Here is a 23,573-nt window from a genome sequence, read left to right as displayed (position 1 = left end):
CCAGTGGTACCGAGATCTGAAACTTGGAAGTGCTTCTGGACCCCTAAATAATGGGAAAAAAGAGCTTATCCTTTTCTTCTCTTGTCACAAGCTGCCTGGAAACAACAGTTCAAGTAAGGCACCCTTGACAGCTCCACACTAAACAAGCTAAAAATAAATCCTACGTCTTGAGCCAAAAGATTTGTGCAGCAGCTTGTGGGGCTGAACTTTGTAGAAAGAAGTCTACCAGCACCAAATTTATTGTCTTTGTTTACACAGAGTAGTAAAAACTAGTAATTGTAATGAAAACAAATGGACCAGTTTACCTCTTTACTTTGATTTCCTTTCCAGGTGATTAAAAGCTGAATCAAGAGACCTCATTGCAGCCCAAGGTTCTTCTCTAGCATTGCACAGCCAGATTGTCTTAGGTATGGAAGGAGAATATGCCCAGGCTGATGCATGTCTGAGACTCACCAGAGCTGCTCAGTTCCCTGCAGGTGTTGTACAATAAATGGGACACTAGAAACAGGCTATTTTGAAAACCAGACAAGACAGAAATTAAATACTAAATACATTTCCATCATCTGTCTCATACAGAGAGGAAAAAAAAATAGTAAAGGTTTCTGAAGCTGGGAAGTTTTTTTTTTGTTTGTTTGTTTTTTTGTTTTTTGGTTTTTTTTGTTGTTGTTTGGTTGGTTGGGTTTTGTTTGTTTGTTTTTTTTGTTTTTTGGGGTTTTTTTTTGCATTTTAAGAAAAATATTTCACTAACTTTTCAGTAAGACTAGGTCTTCAGGCAAAAGAAACTCAGTCTCCATCCCACCACAGTAAGACACTGGTCAGGGATCTTCTGCACAAAGACCAAATACTTTGGAAATGTCTGACTTTGGGATGTAATTGTACAGCTCAGTTCCAGCCTGGTTTCTAATGAAGCCGGACAGGTTAAGACAATACAGTGATGTCACATTTCATAGTTTAAAAAATGCTTTCACTCAATGGATCCACTTTAAACCTGATGCTGAAAGCAAGACTTGGCTCTCTCTGCTTTGCCACTACATCTCCAAGAAAAAGACAAAAGTAGATTAAACTGGTGAAAAAAAAAGTCCATTAGAAACCTTCACAATTCAATTTTTCTTAAGCCTTATTGGCACCAAGAACACTCAGCCAAAAATTTGGTATTTCAGCCAAGAGCAGAACATCTTTTGCTTTTCTACCCTGCAACTAGTTTCTAGTGGAACAAGAAATCCAGATACAGCTGCAACAGGAGCAGTGTCACAAATACATATCACTAAGAGCTTAAGGTATAGTTTAGCCCTGGGTGAAAAACAGGCTCTCTATTTTTTGTGCTTTTCCCCCACCTCCAGAAGTGCTAGAGTGGTGCAGAAGCAAGATGAAAAATATTACTTCCTTTTTTTTTTTTTTCTTAAGCTGAAAATCTGGAGGAAAAAATATGTTCAATTTGGTCAATCAAAACACATTTCAATCATTTCTAAGGAATTTAGCTTTAGCAACTCACAAAAGGTACTATAAATAGAAATGCCATTTTAAGGGAAGGCTAACTTTTCTGATTGCTTATTTATTCCTTTCTCCATGAACTTTTAAACCATTTCAAAATCAGCTAGAGAGTTTAAGGGAGGACTAAAGTAGAGAACAGAAACAAGGGAACAATACTGGGGCCATGAAGAGATGAGAAGGGGATGGAGATGGCAGAGCTGCCTCCTGCTACCAGAGGCTACAAGGTGCACAGGAGTTATCTTTACCAGAATTTCTTCCATTGGCATCCAATAGGCTCAGCCAGAGGCAGAGGTTTCAGGTTGCTCCTGTTGCCCACAGAGACTGCTTCACTCCATTTTCCCTCAGATCAGCTCTTTAACATTCACAGGCTGCTGATTTTCTCTGTCTCAAAGCCAGGCTGATCCCTTAGTCCAGTTTCTTCAGCTTAAAAATCATTAGGCAGTGTTGGGTCTGAGGTCTGTGCTAATTGGATCCACCAACCACGCGGATGAAGCCAATGCTGCTGTGCAGGTCAGCCTGCACTGAGGAGCTCTGTGCCCTCCCAGCCCAACAGGAAAATTTTCTTTACTCCTAGGGGCTTCACATTGCAGCCCTTTAGAAGTCCCTCCTTACACTCCATCAATGGTTATACTCCAGAAGTTTAACAATAAGGGGAAATAAATGTGAAGCACATGTCTAATGGGAAGATTTTTCATTCAAATGTGCTTTATTGTGTGATATATGCCTTTAATTACAGTGCAAGCATCTGGGTACATTCATTGCTATTACAGACCAATCTTTCATGTTTATTGAGCATAAGACTACAAGGGACAAAGCAGGAGAGGCTGAGGCATTAGCCAAAGTGGGACATAAAGCTACAATCACATGCTTGGCTGTTCCTCTCCTCCTTCCTTTACAAACCCTGTGGCACTATTTGTAGGTTAACCTCTATATTATACTGACCAGGATTTAATGGCAGAGGGATTTTTTCAGATTAGTGGAAGAAATAGATTTCACACCACCAAACCACCTTCTAAATAAGATTTTTCTGATTTATTTCTTCATGTGGACAAAAACATTTCTGAAAGTGTGTACATGGGCATTAATGAATAGGTTTTGAAACTGCATTTAGAACAGCATTTTTTCTGATATGTAGTCATGTAAAAAAACTTCACACAGCTTGAAAGAAATATTAGTCTGGTTTCAAGCAGTATGTGTCATTTAGGCAAAGTTAAAGCAATGTATTCTGCCCCAGTTTAATTTGTAGGTTATTTAACACACACACACCTGCCACCCAATGCAGTTTGCCATTCATCAGCATTTTCACAGACAGGGGTGGTTACTCAAAACAGTTCCCCAGTTTTTGTGACCCACCACCCTCAGGCACTGAGCAGACACACACCGGAACTCATCTCACCCAGGGTGCAGTTGCCCATTCCATTCTGTTCTCATCTCATCAGCTGAAGAGCAGCAAACCTCACAGGTCCTCAGGAGCTGCCCCCCACTTCTCAGAGAGTTGTATTTCTTCACCAAGTCAGAGCTGTCTCTCAAACTGTCCTTACTCTCCTGCTCCGTTCCCCCCATGAGGGCACTGCGCCCCCTCAGCCTGAGGCCACGGCTTCTGTCACGGATTTATGGGTAGAGCAAGCATTTATAGACTGCCACCACACACCTACCTCCATCTCTTTTGGTCACGGATATGCCCCCAGTGCCATCCTGAAAGTCTTCTGGGAAACTACAGTAGATGAACAGATACTGCTTAGGACATGTACACATTCTACACTGGGAGAAATCCCTCTCTGGTCCACACATACAGCCTATTCTCTATGCTGCCTGGGACAAAGGGCAAATACTGGACCAAACCAGCCCAGAGAAAAGCCCACCTTAGTTCATGGGAATCTTATGTCCCCCAAAAGAGAACACAGAAGCTGGTCATAGGACAACTCTTGCTATGAAATAAATTCTATGAGCAAAAATTTTATAAAAACAAAGTAGAACACTTCAATTTCTGATAGCATTGAAGATGCAGCCTCAGCAAATATTATCTCCAGCTCAAATACCCCTGCTATTGTACAATTAATTCTTTTAGGCCATCTCCCTTACCATGCACTTTTCATATCCTGTTCTGTAATGAATCAAGACTTCTGCAAGCTTGAACGTATAATAAAGAAAGTTAGATTCCTTTCAGCCTCACTCTCCTACTCAGCAGCTAACTCTGGTCTCCATAAGGAGCTCTGCTATCTTGAAGATATTCTCCAGTACTGCTCTTACTATAACACTTAAAATCCAGTGGAGTAATTCAGTTCACCTCTAGCCAGCCAAATTTCTTTTTGACCAGATTCCTTGGCAATCCATGCATTGACAATAGACAACAACTGAAGGGAAAAGCAGAGCCTGATTATGCAGGCATCCATCTCCACACATACACAGCAAAGCCAGGGATCACATGCAGGAATGGAAGAGTAAGAGGTTTCATGGGAAATGAGAAATTCCTCCCTGCACCTCACAGAGATTCAGTTCATCCCAATCCAAACGTGCATAGGAGACAGTTTACTGGAGGAACCCAAATGAACAGCATCATTGTAAATACCAGCCACCATCAGGAACAATTTAGCTTGACAGCTGGAGGAGAAGCTGTCACTGCACTGAGGCATCACTGCCAGAAAAATCACCAAATGAGAAATTCACATGTTCCAGGGATCCTTCGAGGCTGCTGGGCAGACACCATTTACACTGTCATCTTTGATTCATCCATCACCCAGCTCCTGCAATCAAACTGTGTACCTTTGGAATAAATGACTCTGCAACTGCAGATCACGCAAAAAAAAGAAAGCTCTTATCTAGCCTCCCTCAGCAGCTCTCTAGGTTTGCAAATATTCTATGGTGTCTATATTTAAGACATTTATCCCATTTAATTGAAAATCTAGGTACCTTCAACCCATCCTATGAAGTAGGGTGGAGAAAAAAACCTCTACAAAGCCACAGAACTACCCAAACTCAATTCAAGGCATCAGCTATAGTCAACAACAACTCACCAAACTTGGTTTAATATAATTTTATTTAATATAATTTTAATTTCCGATATTAATCTAGGTGCACCATTATGGTACAGCATAACTCATAGTGGAAGGCTGCAAAGGAAAAATAAAGCGGCTTTTTCTATGCTGTCACTAGAGAAAAAGTACTACTCATCTAGCTAGGGAATATCAAACTCAATTTTGCAGCAGAACTTTCAGACTCGTGATATTTGTGCCGCTGGGTATGTGTGCATAACTCTCATGGATTTGCACTGAGATCTGAGAAAATCAACCAGCCTGAAGCAAGTGTTATGTTAGAGGACAAAACTAGAGTCCTGTTTTGGCAGCAAAACTTTTGATGACATTATTGTTCTCCTACTATATGGCAGGAAAGTCCCCTTGAGTCCAGTGTATTCTGCTAACATGTTATTTGTACGTGCTTTTATCTCTTGAACACTGCAAGTATAAAAGGCTACAAAATCTATATTCAGACAGTTTATGATCACTGAACCTCTGGAAGAAATGAGTTGCCCAAGATAAGAGGCTGTGGGAAGGATCCCATTTTCCTTCTTTTGCACTACAGAATCACAAGAATTTTCTATAAAGCTTTAAGCTTTGTTGTTTCTTTGATCAATTGTCCTCCTCTCAAAAATATCACCCTTCATTTTGGTGCCTCAGCTCCTCCTTTTATCATACCCACAATACTCCAATGAACCAAAATTTTACTGCATCATGCCCTAACTTTCATTTTACAGCCACCATAGTCCTATAAAAATCAACTGAACACAAAACTAAAGAATTTTATTACTCTGGAAGAACTTCTTGGAACTGTCACAAAACTACTGTGGGGTTTCTACTGCAAAAATTCAAATCTGCACACAGGTGTGTGCACACCCTACACAAACAGGTCACCATTCTTGCCCCAGACAACCAATATGGACAGCCAGATGAAATATGCACCAAAACACAACTGAAGATGTGCAGCATTTGCAACCATGAATAAAGATACATATCTTAGAAGCATAAATGACCTGCAGAAGAACAGTGCTGAAATCAGGACATTATGAAAATCTTGGGAGTTTTTTTCCTTTTTTTTTTTTATGGTAAAATTTCTAATGCTATTAACTGTGAGGAGGCATTTGAAAAATACGGTTTTCAACAATTCCTCAGTCCCAGAAGCATCAAGAGACATAGAGGACAACTGAAATTATTCACACACCTCTCTGATTTTTTTCTCTACCAAACTCATTACTTTTAAAGAACCAATCCATTATTTCTAAACACTTGTTATTGAAGTTCCTGACATGCTAGACCAAAAATCCAGGAACTGGCCTTCTCTTTCACCACTGACACAATAGGCCTGAAAAGCTGAAACTTTCACTGGATTACCATTAAGCATATGGGACATTTGAATCATCCATGCCTACTGAGGGGACAGAGGAGTTGCAGCTGTTCCTCTGGCACTTTTATTCCCCAGAAAAATTGATTACATGAAGTTTCCATCAGAAGGAAAAAAAAAAGGGTAGAAAAAAAGAGAAAATTTAAAAAACTATATAAGTGAATTTTCATACGTCAAGGTTGAACAGCAGAACTAAGTAGTTGCCTTAACACAAGTAAGAGCTTGCACACAGGCTCTCTGCCCAGGGACTCTGCATGTCTCACCAGGCACATTTTAGGGGGAAAAAACCCTGTGCACTGGGAGGCATAAACTACATCTATCTTGTTTTATGTGAGAAAAGAATACTGTACATGTTTTCAGGTCAGATTCTCCAGTGATGTTAATCAGCATTTCCCTGCTAAAATCAATGGACTCACACTGAATATCAGCTGCTACATGTGTGACTGCACACATATTTTGTAAAGCACCTCAGGTATGCAATCAGATCAGAACATGGTCCATTTCCCCACTGAAAACAAGCACTGGAGACAGGGATGGTTTGTTGTGATTCAAAAAGGAGAGGCAAGAACAACAGAGAGAAGCCTGCTTGCAAAGGGCAATCTAAGAAAAAAAATACAAGCTTCTAGCACTACATAAACCCGTTTCACATAATAGACATAAAGTGATTCGAAATTAAATGCATGAGCTTTTTAATAGACTGTTGTGCTACAACATAAAAGAAGGACCCTCTGCCTTGTGGCCCATTTACTACTACAGCACCTGCTGATGAGAAATTCTCACACAGGGTACCCCACCCCAACCACACTGGAAGTTCTGCCAGGAAATATCAGCTCCTGCCTGCTGCCTTCTGGAGTTTCTCTTTCTTTATCTCTCAGATATCCATCTCTCAACTGAATAAAAAGACTTTGATTTCAGGAAGCTGAAACGCCCCTGCCTTAGGGGTAGAACAGAGAGCAAGGGCCAGCCTGCTATTTCCAGGCCTGCCATTCCTACTCCTGAGTGCAAGCTCGCAGTCCAGCACACAGAAATGCAGCCCTCTGCCAGCACCCTCACAGGCTGCCCCTCTTCCTGGGTGCTGGTGATGTAACAAGCAGACATGTTTGGGGGAATGAGGGGGAGAGGACTGACTGTACCTTTACCCCTCCGCATCATCCATCTGGCTGGTTGCCTCAAGGAAAAGAAAAACAAAATGTTGCAAACTCCTTTGCTTGCGCATCATGTTTGCTCTCTTCTCCAGGGTGAGGGTCATTAGAATATGTAGGAACGATAACAGGAACTAGGAAACTTAATGCTTTTTGCTGTTTTGATCATGTTGGAATTGTACCCCATGTAATCTGTTTTGCACACATCCAGACAGCAGGGTTGGTTTCAAGTCCCCTAATCTCAGGTAATATAGCAAATAGTTACATGTCAGCAAAGGAAATTACTTCCTTGACACTCGGCAGAGGCCTCGTCAATACAAATGAGTCCAAGGTACAATTTACCTCATCCTAAAAGAGTCACCTCTATTTGCTTCCAGAAATCAATCAACACCATTCAGTAGATCACATCAACTACGATGTGAAGCCACAACACCCAATGCAGACGTATATTGCAACATTTTAGATCTCTACAGTCAGGCAAAATAAATCATGCCCCTGGTGTTCTTATTCTTCAGCATTCTTCACTCCTTCATTTTTATTCCCATCTGCTATATTTATAGCCACTCTTCACCCCACTTAGGCTCCAGATAAAATCAATATACACCCATGATTTAGCATGGCCCAGGAATAAGCCAAAGGATCCTTGCTCTGTTACACAATAAACTAGGTTGCTCCAGCAGAAGAGCACATTTAAGCATCAAATGTGTCTCACTCAATTTATCTCTATATTTCCCTTTTCAAAGTAAAACCTGCTCATGAAGTGTCTATAACATAAATAACAAGCAATAGGAAAGTCTGCTCTGGCTAAATCAAGTTTCACAAGCCGTTACTTTCTCTTTGCCACCACAAATCATCACAAGCCCAAAGTTCAGTATTTTGCCAGGACAAAATTCATTGGGCATTTCTGAAGTAGAGCCAAGGCTGCATAATTTAATTTCCCATCTCCTATTAAAACTGCCAGGCCTACCATAATCAGAATGATAAATGTAGAGTCATACGTCTTCTTTCTGACGGTAATGCCCATCAATACTTCAAATGCAAACAATTGTGACATCTGACTTTATCAAAATTACCTGGTTCACCAACACCACTTAATTAAATTTTAAAAATGCTTTTGTTACGTTTAATGAATGATATATTATACTGCAATGAAACATGCACCAATACAAATACTTCACAATGCCAACAATTAAGGCTCACTTCACTTACGGCAATTGACAACACAAGTGCTCCTCACTTCATTCAGCTTGTGCATTCCAAATGAACTGGTTAGCAAAAAGGGTGCTTCTTTGCTAATGAGTTTTGTAATCAAGGCATCTATTTTAATTTCAAATTGGCTAGATTGGGGGAAATTGCTGAACTAAATGACTGGTTCTAATTAGGATTATAAAAATATTCATCATGCTGCAGAATTAGCGCAAGGTCTTGATTTACTGACATTTGCATATAGCTTTAGTTTAGGAGTGGAAAAAACCCCCTGATAAATTGTCTTCCTTTTAATGAATTGAACAAACACTATATCTGTTTTAGTCGTCCTTTCATTTAAAGGCACTGATACATATTCATGATTTGTAAATGAAGTTAAGTGATTTCAATTCTTCAGTTCATTATCATATTGAAGAAGAGACTTCTGTAAATTGCTTTTAAGTATTCCCAGTCTCAAGGGTTTGGTCTGGGGTTTGGTTCTTTATGTTTGGTTTGTGTTTTTCTAACTTTACTAACATTTCAGTTTATCTGTTTGATGGAGCCCTGCCTGCATGGGAGAGCTGCTGGCAGGTGGCTTGTCCAGCAACACAGACACATGATATGTTTGTAGAACCTGATGTTCTCAGAAGAGTATTCAAAAGGCAAAGAGATGAAAGGCTTATTTGTGGCTAAGTCATGGGAACAGGACTCTATCTGCGCTCAGTTTCTGACTTTGTTATAGGCCTCAGTGGTAGTTAGGCAGTGAAACACTTTAATGACCTCTGCCTGAATACACTAGAGGTACTCAGGGGACACCACTTTGTCTGTCAGCCTCATGTTTAATTGCAAGCACTCTCAGGCAGAGATTGCTTCTTAATATGAATGTGCAATACAATGGACCAGTCAGCATGGTAGAGATTTCTATGGGCAGTTACTATAATATGGCTTGTATTAAACATGAAACACTATGTGCTCCTTTATAGGTGGGCAACATACTCACATTATTTCCTTCCTCAGAATGGTAGGCCTGTAGGATGAACTGTTATTATGGCAGCTTCCTCAATCTCTTTCCCTTTGGGGTGAAGAAAAGAATGCAGTAGGTGTGCCTCCAGTTTCACTCTGTGGGATGCTAAAATGTCAAGTGACTGATACAAGATAAATCTGAAAGCTGAGCATTGTATCCATAGGACTGGAATCACAGGCATTGTGCTCTTCAGATATCAATGAACCATGATGAGAAACTAGCCCTGGTGTGTTCTCTCACATCATGCAATGAAATGGTGATTCTACCATGAGGATCCATGCAGGAGCAGAAAGAGCTTACTTTCCTCGTTAAAAGTAATGTTCACATCTTGCTAAGAAAAGCTGTGTTTTACCTAAGAGGTGCAGTCTTGAGCTGTTGTTGATAAAAGGAGTAGTTACTCACACTTCTAACAACTTCTGAAAACTACAATTACATTTAAATTCCAGGAGCAGAAGTGCTGCTGAGGACCAGGTACCAGGTCTGGGTGCCTGCTGATTTATATCAAAATGAGATGTGAGGCAGACACCAACCTGCCTCTCCTCATCAGCCCCATACCTCAGTTCCTAAGGAAAGAAAACCTACAGGCCTGGGCCAGAGTCTCATCTCACTTCAGACCTGCAGCAACTCTCACTGCTTAATTTCAGCACATCTGCAGTAGCAGCTGCTATCGTGGAGTCACATTTCCAACATCAGGAGTTCCAACTCAAAGTTCAATAGTCTCATCTAAACACAACCCTGAAGCCCCCATGTGCCTTGAAGTTTCCTTAAAGGGCACAAAAATCTGAGACCAAGGAGCCCTTACTGGAGGCATTCAAGACAGGACTGGACTGGGTGCTAGATAATCACATCTAGGCTCCCTTTGCCATGAAAGGCTGGACCAGATGATCTTTTGAGATCCCTTTCAAAATGGATTGTTCCATGTGTCCATGAAAACAGCTCATTACAAAGAATCCCAAAGATGAAGGACTGCTTTGAATAAGGTGCCTGTATTCCTGAAGAAACTCTCCCTGGATTTCTCTGGCAGTACCCTGCCCAACTACACATTGTCAAAAAAAGCCCCAACCAAACAACCCCACCCTTACCTGCCTTACTGCTCTATGTCATTCTGGGAGACTGGGCCTAAATTCCAGGGGAGCATTTTACCTGGAGCAGAGGCACAACCTCCATGGCTCCCGTTTGTGTCTAGCACATTAGAAAAAAATTTAAAAATAATACCTAACAAACTTTCTCACATAGTCCCAGTCTTATCTGTGATTTTTTTTTTTTAATAAATTCAGCAGTGTCTAGTCAAGATAGTCAAGGCTGTGACATGCACTGCATCCAATTTTGATAACTTGCCACATCTCCCACACCAAAGGAAACTCCCCAGTCAGACCTGATACTGTCTGCCAGGTGCAACTTGGTGATACAGCAGAATTTTATCTTGCACCTCTTATTTATCACCTCATTCGAAGAGATAATAAGACACCCACTTCCTTTTGTTCACTTTCTGCTGAAGATTAAGCTCTATGGAGGGAGAAGCCACTGATTGCCAAACTTCTTGTTTATCCAATGTTCTCAAATTTGTAATGGTGTAGCTGGGGAATTTAAACTGGTGTATTACTGAATTATTCTGCCTCTTACCTATTCCCAGCAGGCTCCAAATCATAGTTTAGTCTGTAAGGAAGAAGTGGAATTCTACCATGTTGCATGCCTGGGGTTTTTTTTCTCTTAACAACGGTGATTTGAAGTATTTTAAATATCTCTCTCCCTATTAACTGATATATTCTCTTTTTATTATCTTAATTATCTTTTTTAAAAAAATATTTATGCAAGAGAGTTTTGCATGTTGCTCTGAAAGTTTCAATGTCATTCTGAGAGAAACTTCATGGAGCTGCAAAATCCCTTCCATTTCTAACTCCAGACTCATCCATTCCTCTCAGGGGTATCAGAGTGTGGGAAGTTTTGCCTATTGAGAATTAGTTGGCTTCTTGGATAAATGAGACAAATAATCAGACAGTCAGCATATTAGCATCATAAATGTAAGATCAACTCAAGATATTCCTCCCCAGTCACTTTGAATGGCAGCAATGACATCTGTACCTCAAGCTTTTGTTGGGAGATTTTAAGCTTTCACAGCATTCCACAGAGCAGCTCCCCATGCTTTCCAACAGGCAATATTGCACCTCTTTCATATATATATATTTCATATATTTCATATATATTAATATGTATCTATTAATATGTACATATGTTTCATATATATTCATAAATATTCATATATTTCACATATATTTCATATATTCCCCTTCCCACCACATTTTGATCCAAAGATTGCTTAAAATTGCTTCCTATGTATTTTCTGCAAATACCCACAAAAACTGGAGGCTGCAGGCCCATTTTCCATTTTGTACTGGGTGATTTATCCAAGTGTTGACATGGACACTCCCTGTGAGACCCAATCTGACCTGCAGCAAATTGGCTGTAACATTTACATAGTGTCCACCTTCTGCCAAAGGCCACTTAAGGGGGCCATTAACAGAACCAACATGTGTATACATCAGATTGCACTATTTTATCAATAAAGAAGACACATACACACAAAGATACTGGGAAGAGATCCAAGATTTTCGACTCACAAGATGCATTTAATCTCCCGTGACCTGATAGTTATAAAATGTCACATGGCTGCTCAAGGGGGAATAATAAACCCACACAGGTTTGCTTAAAGCCCTGCAAAAATTCCTCCAGCCTGTGCTTTATACACTGTGAGAAGACATCAGGGTCTATGAACTTGCTACATGTTCATGCCTACGCACGGATTTCTTGGCTCAGCCCTGCTGCATTTATGTGATGATACAGGAGAGTTAGCAAAGCAGAGGAGGGTCCTAATTGGCTGTAAAAATTAAGAACAGGAACGGATATGCTGTGTTGACGCGTACTGAGGAAGTATCCTCAATAACTCTTTGGATACTACAAAGAGAAAACAAATGGTGGTAACTGTGATTTGGCCTTAAATCAACAAAGTAACCAGCAGCCACACAGTGATATATATCTTTCAGAAAGCCTGCTGAACTCCATCTCACTCAGTCGTCTTCTGGGAATTGCCCTAACCAGGAAAAAGCAGGACAATTCCTATGTGGGAGTGGTAATAAAAGACTTGGTGACTTAACTGTTTTTATATTCAATTATTTCACTTGATAGAAGTCGTAATACCACAAAGTCTTTGGCTTTCTCAGTATGAAGCCATATTTCAAGGAACAGTTCTGTGGAGAAGAGATGGGCTCCTCCTCTTAAAGAAGGTCACAGAATATGGAATAGACTTTCTAAAACATCGACTTGGAAGGGAAAAATAATTCTGTTAAGAGAACATTCAAAATGTGTTGGGTTTTTTTAGTTGGTTGGTCATGTCTTTAATCAACTAGATAAATACCTTAACATTGTCATAAACTGTGCAGAAATTAGCTAAAAACAATGAGGGATGTTTAGGACAACACAATAATTAAAAAAACGGCTTGAATCACAGCCATGGAACTGTAGGTCAGCAGACCTTAGAGGAAAACTATTTAATGGGAAGATCCAAAAATCAAAAAAACTGACTATTTGTATTTCATTCCAAAACTTTGATATTGTTTTCAATTTTTATAAACAAAACAATTTAAAAATATTTTGATCTAGGCATTTACTGAAACTATTAATTGTAGGGATATGAACTGTCCCTATTTGATTTCATTTTACTGTGTGGAACACTCTAAGCAACATGGGTTTCCAGGTTCATCATTCTCATTAATTTCCAAGTTGACCACAGCTTCCTTAAAACACCACATTATTATTTTTAATTGAAAGAAAACTAATAAGAAAAATATTAATCTGAAATATGTATTTTAATCTAAGATATTAAATTAATTTTTCCAATTTGTTTACACATCCATAAGAGGATGAATTAGATCTTCCCTTAATAGTTTCTGCTGCTGGGAGTCAAATTGTATGTACTTGATTTGTTTTCAGAGTAACATTTGCATTTTAAATCTGCCCCGAAAGGAGTCATTAAAATAGAATTTAAGGGTCAAACACACTTCTAAAACTTAGAGACGTAGAAGAATATGGTGTCCTACTGTAGCAGTGGCTGCACTGCAGAGCATACAGCAAGTCACCTTCCTTGTCACGGTATCAGTGGATGAATATTACCCGCAGGTTGCAGGCTAATGATAAACTTTCTGGTTTATTGCCTTCTCATACATCAAATCAGAAGTACTTCAGAGCAGTTTTATCCCCCAAAAATGGACATATGAATTGAGAAAGCAAGCACTATTTGATACAGCTCCAGCTGTTTTGCGCCAGGCAACTTCATGCTGCTTTGCAGGAAAATGGGCACAAAAACAAAGGACAGAGAAGCATGAGCAGAACTAGGCTGCAGTTGGACTATTAGCCCCTGCCAGCATGGCATCCCTTTGGAAAGCCTCCTCACAACTGCGAGCACCACTGCAGCCTCTCTAGACACTTATTTTAAAAGCTCTTGCTATTTCTTTTCAGGTGAGCAGCAGGGAGATGAAATGGTCATTGCCATTTCCATAACCACATCTAGGAGAGAAGGCATGGCACAGTAGAGTGGGAAGCGGTGAGATCCAGATCTGACTTCTAGAGAAAAAGAGAGAGAACCACAACAACCTTACCAAGATGCAAAAGACATGATGAATATTCTTAAGTATATGGGACTTAAAGCCTAAAAGACAGTTTATTCTTGAATTGGCCTAACCTGAGAGAAGGACAAGGCTGACCTCTGGTTCCCACTCAACTGTGGCAGTGCCCTTGTTTCCAGACATGCAGGCATGCATTACACTGGCCTCTCAGAAGACTTCAGCTGGGGATTTCCCATGGCACTGCTGTCACACTCGAAGAGCACTGCCCATTATCTCAGTATCAGCCGTGACTGCAGTGAAGCTGGTGATCCTGAGTCAGAGTGACAGTTCTTTCAGAACTTTTCCTAACCCAAGACATGGCTCAGCACAATCTAGACCTCAGTTGTGTTAAGCAAACATTTCAACTGGGAAAAGCACTCCTCCATGGTTCTGTTCCAGGACCCACACTGAATCAAAGGTAGACATAAAGGGAAAGCCTGAACTTGGCATTGATCCATTTCCACTTGACCAACGAGCTACAGACCAACTCATCTTTGCTCTTACACTTCAAACAATTTTATTCAGTTTCTGGGATAAAATGCAAGCAGTTTCAGGGTGTTTCTAGCTCAGTTCATTTTTCTTGTCTTTCTCCTAGGCAGAAGATAGCAGCTGAGGTGTGCACACAGATGCTTTTGTTGGAAGGAGCAGAAGCAAAAAAGCTCCTGGCCTGCTATTGCTGTACTGGATCAGGGGAGCATTAGTACCACCGCACAATCACATGTGCCCCCCTTGTATTTTGATTTCTCCTTCCAATGACTAACATCAAAAAAAGATTACAAAGCTCTGTAAGTAGAAGTACAGTGCTTCAACCCGAGAGCAGATGCTCTGCACTCACTGCAGATGGATCTCTTTGCAAAGGCACACTCAGGATGTCTCATCTGGCTTCTCACATACATGACCACCTCATCAGATGCCTGTTTCTTCCAAGCCTGTCTGTATAAACACCAGGATCATGCAAAATCATTACCTCCAGTTTAAAAGTAGCATCAAGACATTTTGTAACATCAAATAAATAGATTGGTCTTTCCAGCCTACTTCAAAATCCCTGTTACACTGATCCTCTGCATGCAGAAAACTATTTGACATTTGACTAACTCCTTCATACAGTAAAGACTTGATACCATGAAAGGAGTGTGTTTACAATAGCTTTGTTCTTGCAAATGTCACTCAAGAATCATCAGTAGCACAGCAGCAAAACACCTGGTGCCTGCCACAGCATTCTTTTAGCAAGTGGGAAGCAGAGTAATAGGGAATTATTTGATTATATTCTCAGGAATTAGTTTGGTAACAGCTTGCACTAGCCTTCCAAAATAAATTCTCAAATAGAGAGGCACAGTATTTTAGCTATATTGTTCCTATAGCTGGGATGTGAGACTGACTAGTTGAGAAATCTTCAAGAATAACTGCAGAAATTTAAAATCACACCCAAAACACACCCCCACATCTGACAGGTTAACACAAGTATTTGGTTTGTGTGGAAAAGTTTTCATAGCAGGGAGGAGGCTACAGGGGTGGCTTCCAAGAAAAGCTGCAAGAAGCTGTCCAAGAAAGCAAGGACCAGCCGGCTCTGAGAGGGACCCACTGCTGGCCCAGGTCAAACCCATCAGTGACAGTGGTAGCACCTCGGGGATAACTTATTCATGAAGTGAGGGGAAGAAACAAATTGCCAGCTTCAGCCAGAGAGGAGTGAGAATATGTGAGAAAAACAGCACTGCAGACACCAAGGTCAGGGAAGAAGGAGGGCAGGAGGTGCTCCAGGTGCTGGAGCAGAGATTGCCCTGCAGCTCACAGTGAAGGCCATGGTGAGGCAGGCTGACCCCTTTTCCCATGGCAGGACAGGTGAAGGTGAGCCCACAGGGGACCAATATGGGAAGAGTCTGTTCCTGAAGTCTTCATGCTATGAAAAGATCCACACTGGGACAATTCATGAAGAACTGCAACCTGTGGAAAGGACTCACATTGGAAAAGTTTGTGGAGAGCTGTCTCCTGTGAGAGGGGCCCCATGCTGGAGCAGGGAAAGGGTGTGAGAAGTCCTTCTCTGAGGAGGAAGAAGAGGCAGACAACATGTGATGAACTGACCACAACCCCCATGTCCTGTCCCACTCTGCTGCTGGGATGCAGAAAAAAGAGAAAATTGTGAGTGAAGTTGAGCCTAGGAAGAAGGGAGGGGTGGTAGAAAGTTATTTTAAGATTTAGTTTTACTTCTCATTACTCTACTCTTATTTGATAGAGTAGGGTAGGATAAAGTAAAGTAAATTAGGGTATTGATAGGTAATAAATTCAATTAATTTCTCCAGCTGAGTGTGATTTTCCCATGATGGTAATTGCTGAGTGATCTCTCCCTGCCTTTATTTTGACCCACAGACCTTTCATTATATTTTCTGCCCCTGTCCAGTGGAGGAGGGGAGTGACCAAGTGGCCTTGATGGACACCTGGCATCTAGCCAGGGTCAACCTACCACAATGAGGAAAACTTAGTGGTTATTCAGCATTTTTTTGCCTTCCAGAGTCTAGGGATGACAGAAACAGAGGAAAGATAAAAGCTTGGCAAGTTTTAAACTCGGTAGAATTTGTAACTTGATCATCCTGGGTGTGTCTCAGCTTTGGGCTGTAGTGGGGACTGCTGCTCCAGAACTGAAGCGCACATCTCCTTACCACAGCACTTTATGAGCACACTGCACCTGCTCTGCTCAGCACCTTTCAAGACAGATGAGTGCTATGTAAGAGCAAACCTGCTAAGGACAAAGTAACAGACTGGAGATGTCTCACTCACAGAAGGCACTGCAAAGAGGCTTAGAAGTGGCACAGAGGAGCTTGTCATCAGTTGCTGCTCCCTGACTTCCAGTTTGCAAGCAGAATAAGCACCCCTCAATGCTCAACAGCCAGCTGTTACAGACCAACTCAGCCTGAGTGCTCCATCCTCAGAGACAGCACAGAAATCAGCGCCTACGAATCAATAGGTTTTTAGAACAGCTCCACATGTCATGAAAAAATCTCTAATTCTTTTCATCTTTCATAGTATCACCACTACTAAGTTTCCACACCCATCATGATCACACTAATACTCAGCTCCTTTTAACAAACTGGCTTTGGAGTCACTGCATGGCTTTTGAGCAAATTTAAACCTGCAAAGTGAGAACAGCAAATCACACTATAAATTCTTCATCATCTCTGAGAGGGAGTAGTTCTAGACAATATCCCCTTCAACTCCTGGCTGAAAATCATTGAAACATTAAATCAGTTGCTTACCTTTTGATCCAGACTGTAGGCCAAGATCCACTCCTCCTGCTTGGGGTGGAACAGCAAGCTCTGGATATAGAAGTTCAAACGGTACTTCTGATAGGTAGCTCCTTCATCAGAGCTGATGAGGATGCTGCTCTCAACCTCTGGATCACTAAGAAGCATGATCTAAATAGAAAATTGGAGGGAAAGAGTTAATGGAAAAGTGAAAGTGAACATCATTCAAGACTGAGGTCATAACAGCACTGACTCCTATCAGATGTATTCAGAACATCACTCAAAAGTATAGCATCCCATAGAATTAGGATGGGTTTTTAGTATTTCAGTTTCATTTTCTTTGGCAACTCATTTGCTGATTTGAGCTATTCATTTTTTTCATTTTATCTGGATAAATTCAGAAAACCCAGCAAGAAAGAAAAATTCTATATATCAAAGTTGATTTTGGTTGGATATAGGAACTTCAGGCAGCCACACCAGGCTTTCCTGGATCATTTTCTGTCTACCACCTCTCTCACCCCATGTGGATTCCTCTCTCCAAAAGGAAACAACAGAGCATTCCTGAGATTTAAGGTTCATTACCTGGCAGCTTGCAGTGCTATGAATGAGAGCATCACCTCCCTGGAAACACAGAATGCCTTCCTGGATCAGCTGCTGGCATCTGGGTATAGTTCACATGCACATGTGCAAACACTGACACGATTTCATATATCACACTCCCAATTTGTACAGGAAGAGACATTCATTCAGTCAGTGAAAACATAATTTTCCCCAAGCACAGGAAAGTGCATGACCTCAATTTTTGCAGGGAGGAAAACACTTTCAAGCCTCTAATTTTAATTAGAAAATTATTACCGATACTTTAAAACGGGTTGATTCCAAACTATCAGATGGCAAGCTCTACATAAACGTTATCAAGAAAAATGTTGTGGAAACATTAACACCATCTTATTAACATCTGGAGAAAACTACTTCACATTAAAGCAAATACCAGTACCATAAAATAAAGGCAAACAGTGGGAAATAAATTAGAGCTGCTCTAAACACAGCAGGTTGTTGATACAGCAGCTGAATCAAATATAGAAACTGTCTTTCAGTAGGAAAACACATCCAGGAATGCCCTTTTTTAGCTCACTGCAGAATGATCAGCTAGCCGAGATCCACTGCAGTTTTGGGTTTTGTCCACATTGACTTCTCTTATCCAGCTTCACAAAGCTCCAACTTCAAGACTACAATAGGGAAATACATCAATTTTGACAGCAAAAATTAGTTACAAGGAATGGTAAAACCCTTGGTATGTTAGGCCTTCATCAAGCAAAAAATTTCAGTGCTTGTTAATCTTAAGTACCTCATTAACTCCATGAAGTCACCAAGGGAAAGGGAGTATAATGTAAATGGCTTCTGATCCTTTCCATTAAGAAATGAAAAACTGAAGTAGAAGTGAACGTTTTCCCAGAGTGAAGCCATCTGTATGAATCCAGCTTGATGTCAAAGCACCTTCAACATCCCTCACATATACCACTTACCAGCCTCAAAATCAATCTCCAGCCATTCCCATGGGAAGCCACAGTACAAGTCCTGAAGCAGTGCACTTGCACTGTGCTCTGGTCCAAGGGCTGGGAGCGAGAAACGTTCCCACACACAACTGATTTCCTGGGAATTAGCCTGAGAAGAGACCTCCAGGATCTCCACTCTAAAGGATGCTTTGGTACATTTCTTCTTTCTAATCTGATCAAAATATCAATTTCATGATGCCCCAAACAATAATGACTTCACAAGTATTTGAAGATATTCTTTTCTGTCACTTTTGACTTAGACTGCAAAGACATTTTATACCCCTGTTCACCTAAAGCATATTCCCTGTGCCAGAGAACTATAACATAGTTCAGTAAAAATCACTTGCTTATATGGAATGGAAAAAGGATGTAAGCCTGGACATTTAAGAAGACAATCCAAAGAGATCTTATATTTAAAATAAAGGATACTTCAGGAATGAAAATATTTTCCACCCGATGTAATAGAGGACTACAAAGTGAATAACGCTGTATTTTACAAGGTTACTGCTGGAGTTCTGTCCTCAAATAAGGAGTAGAAGACACCTAACAGTGGCATGGACCTGAAGTGGCACACGCACAAAACATCCCTTCTGCCCTTTCACACATGATCTGCAGCACTTCAGTGGATATTTCAGGAAATGGTCATATGAGACAACAAAAGCAGTATTTCCACCACATGGTTGACAAATCTGGCCAATTTGATCTTCTGGATGTGTAACAGTGGTTACAAGATCAGATAATAAATCCACCAAGTTAGGAAAGGTGGAAGAATCTAACAACAGCCATATCTAGAGATGATATCACCTAAATCATGCCCCATGCCTTCACCCAATTTGCACATCCACTCTCCATTCTTCAAATGGAGAAACAAACACCCAACATCTCTGCTGTCATCCATCCTCCCAGGAAAGGCTGGTCCTACACAGAGCAGGATGGAAAAAGCAGGAGGCTCAAAACAAAAGTGAAAAACAAAAGCCCACCACCAGCCACAGAGCTCAGACTGGCACACACATTTGTTACACGGCACACAGGAAAAGCAAAGTGACAGCCTCTGGGCTTTTCTTTTTTTATTGTTTTCTACTTTTTCTCCTGGAAGCTATAGGGGGAGAGAACTTTTGGCCTGAAACTACCACTTCTCATTATGGGACCAGGATGAAGAATCTACCCTACTAGTGATTTAGATTAATCACTTTTCATTAAGAGACAATAAACAAACTCCAGTCAGAATGAGGATTTCTGCCAGCATCTTGTGTTGCCATTTATAATTGCCATAAGGAATAGCAAAGGAGCACCAGAGAGCTGTCAAATGTAATTTATAATGGTTTAAGATCTAATCATTTTCTAAAATATTAAATTAAATGGCAGTCTTTGTTTAAAAGGAAATTGCATTTGGTCTTTCTACGTTCTAGATTTTTTATATATACATGCATGTATAAAATGTTGTTTTTTTCTCTAGTTAAAGTGGAAAGGGGAAGGGCAGGTAGGACTGGTTACTGCCAAGGGTAAATCCTTGAAAACATAATTGAGATGAGTTAGTTTATGCTACATACCTTTTCTGACCTTCAAAATCCAGTGAATAATGAATGACAATCCCCAGACCAAACAAAACAGGCTGAAAATCAGACTAAACTTCAGATAGTTCCTTAGGAATTGATGCAGAGGAAGAGAGCTGTCTGGGACATGGTGCATCTCCGTTAAAGCAGGAGCTCTGGGGACAGTGAAGACACATACAGAGCTGTTCTGAATGAACTCCAGGTGGGCAGGACACCAGACACCAATGAGGCAACACATGGAAAGATGATGATATGGAGAGGTCACCTTGCAAGAACATTAACTACAATATATGGACTGAGATCTTCAGTACATTAGCAGGAAACCTATCCAGCTCTGAACACTTCAAGGGGATTTACCCCAGGGCATAAACAGCACAAGCTGCAGGCAGGAAGAACAAGGAGGGGAGATGTCATACCTGTGCCTGCCATAATGTATTTGGTACACAAAACACAGCAGTTGTTGAGAGTCACTCAGATTTGTTGGAGAGTGTGTAAGACCCTTAAAGGAGCTCAAATGCAGAAGTAGGTAGGAAGTAAAGTGGCACAATATTGCAGCACAAATCCACTAAGAATCCATGCCCTCTGATGGGGCTAATATAATAAATACTAGGGTAGGATTTGTAACTGAGAACCTGAGTTTCTGCTAGATCAAAATTCCAGTCACTGGGTTAATGCACACACCTTCCATGGTATTACTTTCACATGGGTTATGTGCAGGTGGATGAGTTAAGACAGTGGCACATTCCTTTTTTTCTGTGCCAGGGTAGCCAGGCACAAAGAGAGCTGTGATGTGGAATACTGAACTGTACAGTAATGAGGCAGCACACCTCTCACGGGCACAATGCTACAACATGCCCAGACAGGCATGGAAATTCAGGTAGCCTGAGCACAGAGATCACAATGGAATGTGTTTTGTACGCAGTTGAATTAGTTAATAAACAACCACTGGACCAAAAAAAAAACCCAAAACAACATGCCACATAAATGGCATTTTTATTAATATTAGCTTTCAATGAAGCCTTTTATTTTTCTCAACGAACATAAATTTTCACTGTAAATTACCAAAGCGCATCTCCCTAAATCAGCACAGACCAGTTTTATAGGTGCAATAATCTGTAGCAATGGTACCACTGAGCTACATTAGCAAAGGAGCACCAGAGAGCTGTCAAATGAATAAAGAAGACAGGTTCAAATAAATGTCTTTAGTTCTGAGAAATAGATAGGCAGCATTAAACCATTGTGTATTGCCTCCTGATTCTCTTCACTTTAATGCACTTTTCATAAGCTGTTCTTTTCAGAGGTCCTAGTCACATTCACCTATATAAAAGGCTATTCTAAAAAAAAAAAGTAAAATAAACAAAGCAGTTAAAAAATAAACAAAACCAACAGAACACCTACAAACCATGCAAGCCTCCACAGCTTCAAAAGAAACCCAGTTCCTTAGCAAAGTATTAGAATTTACTCTGTAGCACTGCGTTATCCTTTCCTACAACTGAAAAGGCAGTTTTGTCACAAACATTGCTGCAAAGGCAGAAAGTTGAGGTTTCATGTTTACAGGTTCATGGCGATTTCCATATTGAATGTGCTCAGCTTAAAAGTGAAAAGGCTTTTTTGGGTTTTTTCGGCCTCCTTCCACTAGGCTCTCAACTCAGAAACACTTTAGATCCTTCCTAAAGCATGGCCACATCTACATCATCAATAACAAAACAAATCAGATTTTAAAAAAGAAAAATTATTTCATTTCTTTTTCTTTTCCAGTTTGATTTAAAACATTTGATGGGTTGTATTGTCTCATGTCTCCTTCCCACAAAGCTTCACAGTAGCTTTGAGCTGGAAAAGCCAAAAAGTTTCAACAATTTATACTGAAATGTCAATGCAAGTGGAAGATTTTTGCTTTGTTTGGATTTTTGATGTCCTTTCCTCCTTTCAAAACTGAGAAATCAAAATCCAGTGACATTTAAAGGCTTAAAGATGCAGAAGTTGTTTTCTTCCTTCAAAACATCAGTCCATCACAAGGTAAATATGAACAGTTTGGAACTCTCTTATGTGAAAAGAAATTTCATACATCGAAGCATTTTAGATTACATGTTTGACCATCTGAAATTTCTCACTGGCAAATACTTGGTTATTCATTCCCCCCTCATTCTTTCTCCCTCCAGCACCTTTACTGCAATTACTTGCCCTGCAAGCTAAAAGATGCCCTCAGAGATCCGATCACAACCCAGAACACAGCTACACAGTATATCTAAAGCCCTTCCCATGGAGGACAGGTGCAACTCATTGCAAAGAAAATCTCATCCATTTTTTCCCTTCTTTTGTCACTACATGCTATTTAAACTAAAAAAGTTCCATTTAGTTAAATCAGCCCGATTCCCTCTGAGACTAAAAAGTGCTGGTGCCACAAGTAACTGTCTACTTGACAGCAAAAGTAACAACCATATAAATCAGCTCAGCTAAAGAAGTTTCTGAATGATTTGCACTAGTTTAGAAGGAGGGTTTCCAGAAAGCACACAGCTTTATACAAACTTCCACAGATGTTCAGAGATGGCTAAATACCTGCTCACTGCCCTGTAGAGATGTTGATCTCTACAATAATCAGGAGGAAATGAAAGCAACCTCTGTTTTCTAGTCACCAAACATATCAGAAAGGAAAAAAATGGGACATGCCACTGATAAAAATCTGCTCTAGAGAGAAATCCTGTGTATTTACATACAAGCAAAGAAATTCACTCCATCATTTAGGGATCAGCATCTGTAACAAGAGGGACATCAGCTCTCTGGGAAACCAAACAAGACATCCAGGAAGAAGGCAATAGCTTTTATATAATTATTTTCTTTGTGTGCCAAAAGGAAAATTCTCAGTGCAAACTTTTGTGTTACAGAGTAGCCCAGATTTGGGACTCCTCCTTCCTTCATATGGCTCAAAAACTTCCTTAATGTTAAGGATAACCTGTGGGCATCAATCGAGCAGTAAAGGGGCACTGAGCTTTCATAAGAGACAAATTGTCTGGACCTACCCCATTTCAAGTTCTTGTAACTTCACTTCTTATTGCCCAAAATTTAACATTAATGGCAGATGTAATTAATGAATATAGCACCAGATCACCAGCTCTTAGAACCATAGTGCTGTAATCTTAAAGGATGAAGTGCACTGCAGTGACTTTATAAGGGTTTATGAAGCATGTGTTATAAAAGTACCTCAACCATAAGGCTTTTATACCTTGGCACTCACTTCAATACAATCCCATAAAACTCAAGCAATCTTTAAGTGTTAAAGGTGACTTTCACTACTGTATTTATTATTGGATAATGAAAAATGACTCAGACACCCAT

The 23,573-nt window shown here is 40.4% G+C and overlaps 1 protein-coding gene across 2 annotated transcripts in view; it reads right to left on the bottom strand.

Moving 5' to 3' along the window:
* Positions 1-23,573, bottom strand: part of SORCS3 (sortilin related VPS10 domain containing receptor 3) — a 265,160-nt gene that overhangs the window by 101,919 nt on the left and 139,668 nt on the right. For both annotated transcript variants that reach the window (XM_068198006.1, XM_068198007.1), the window contains exon 4: positions 17,144-17,302. In XM_068198006.1, coding sequence (XP_068054107.1) covers positions 17,144-17,302 — 159 coding nt within the window. The remainder of the gene's footprint in view (positions 1-17,143; positions 17,303-23,573) is intronic.

This window comes from Anomalospiza imberbis, chromosome 8 (genome assembly GCF_031753505.1).
Source record: "Anomalospiza imberbis isolate Cuckoo-Finch-1a 21T00152 chromosome 8, ASM3175350v1, whole genome shotgun sequence".
Classification (NCBI taxonomy): domain Eukaryota; kingdom Metazoa; phylum Chordata; class Aves; order Passeriformes; family Viduidae; genus Anomalospiza; species Anomalospiza imberbis.
Note: the sequence above shows the minus strand (reverse complement) of the source record. Positions and strands in the feature narration are given on the sequence as shown.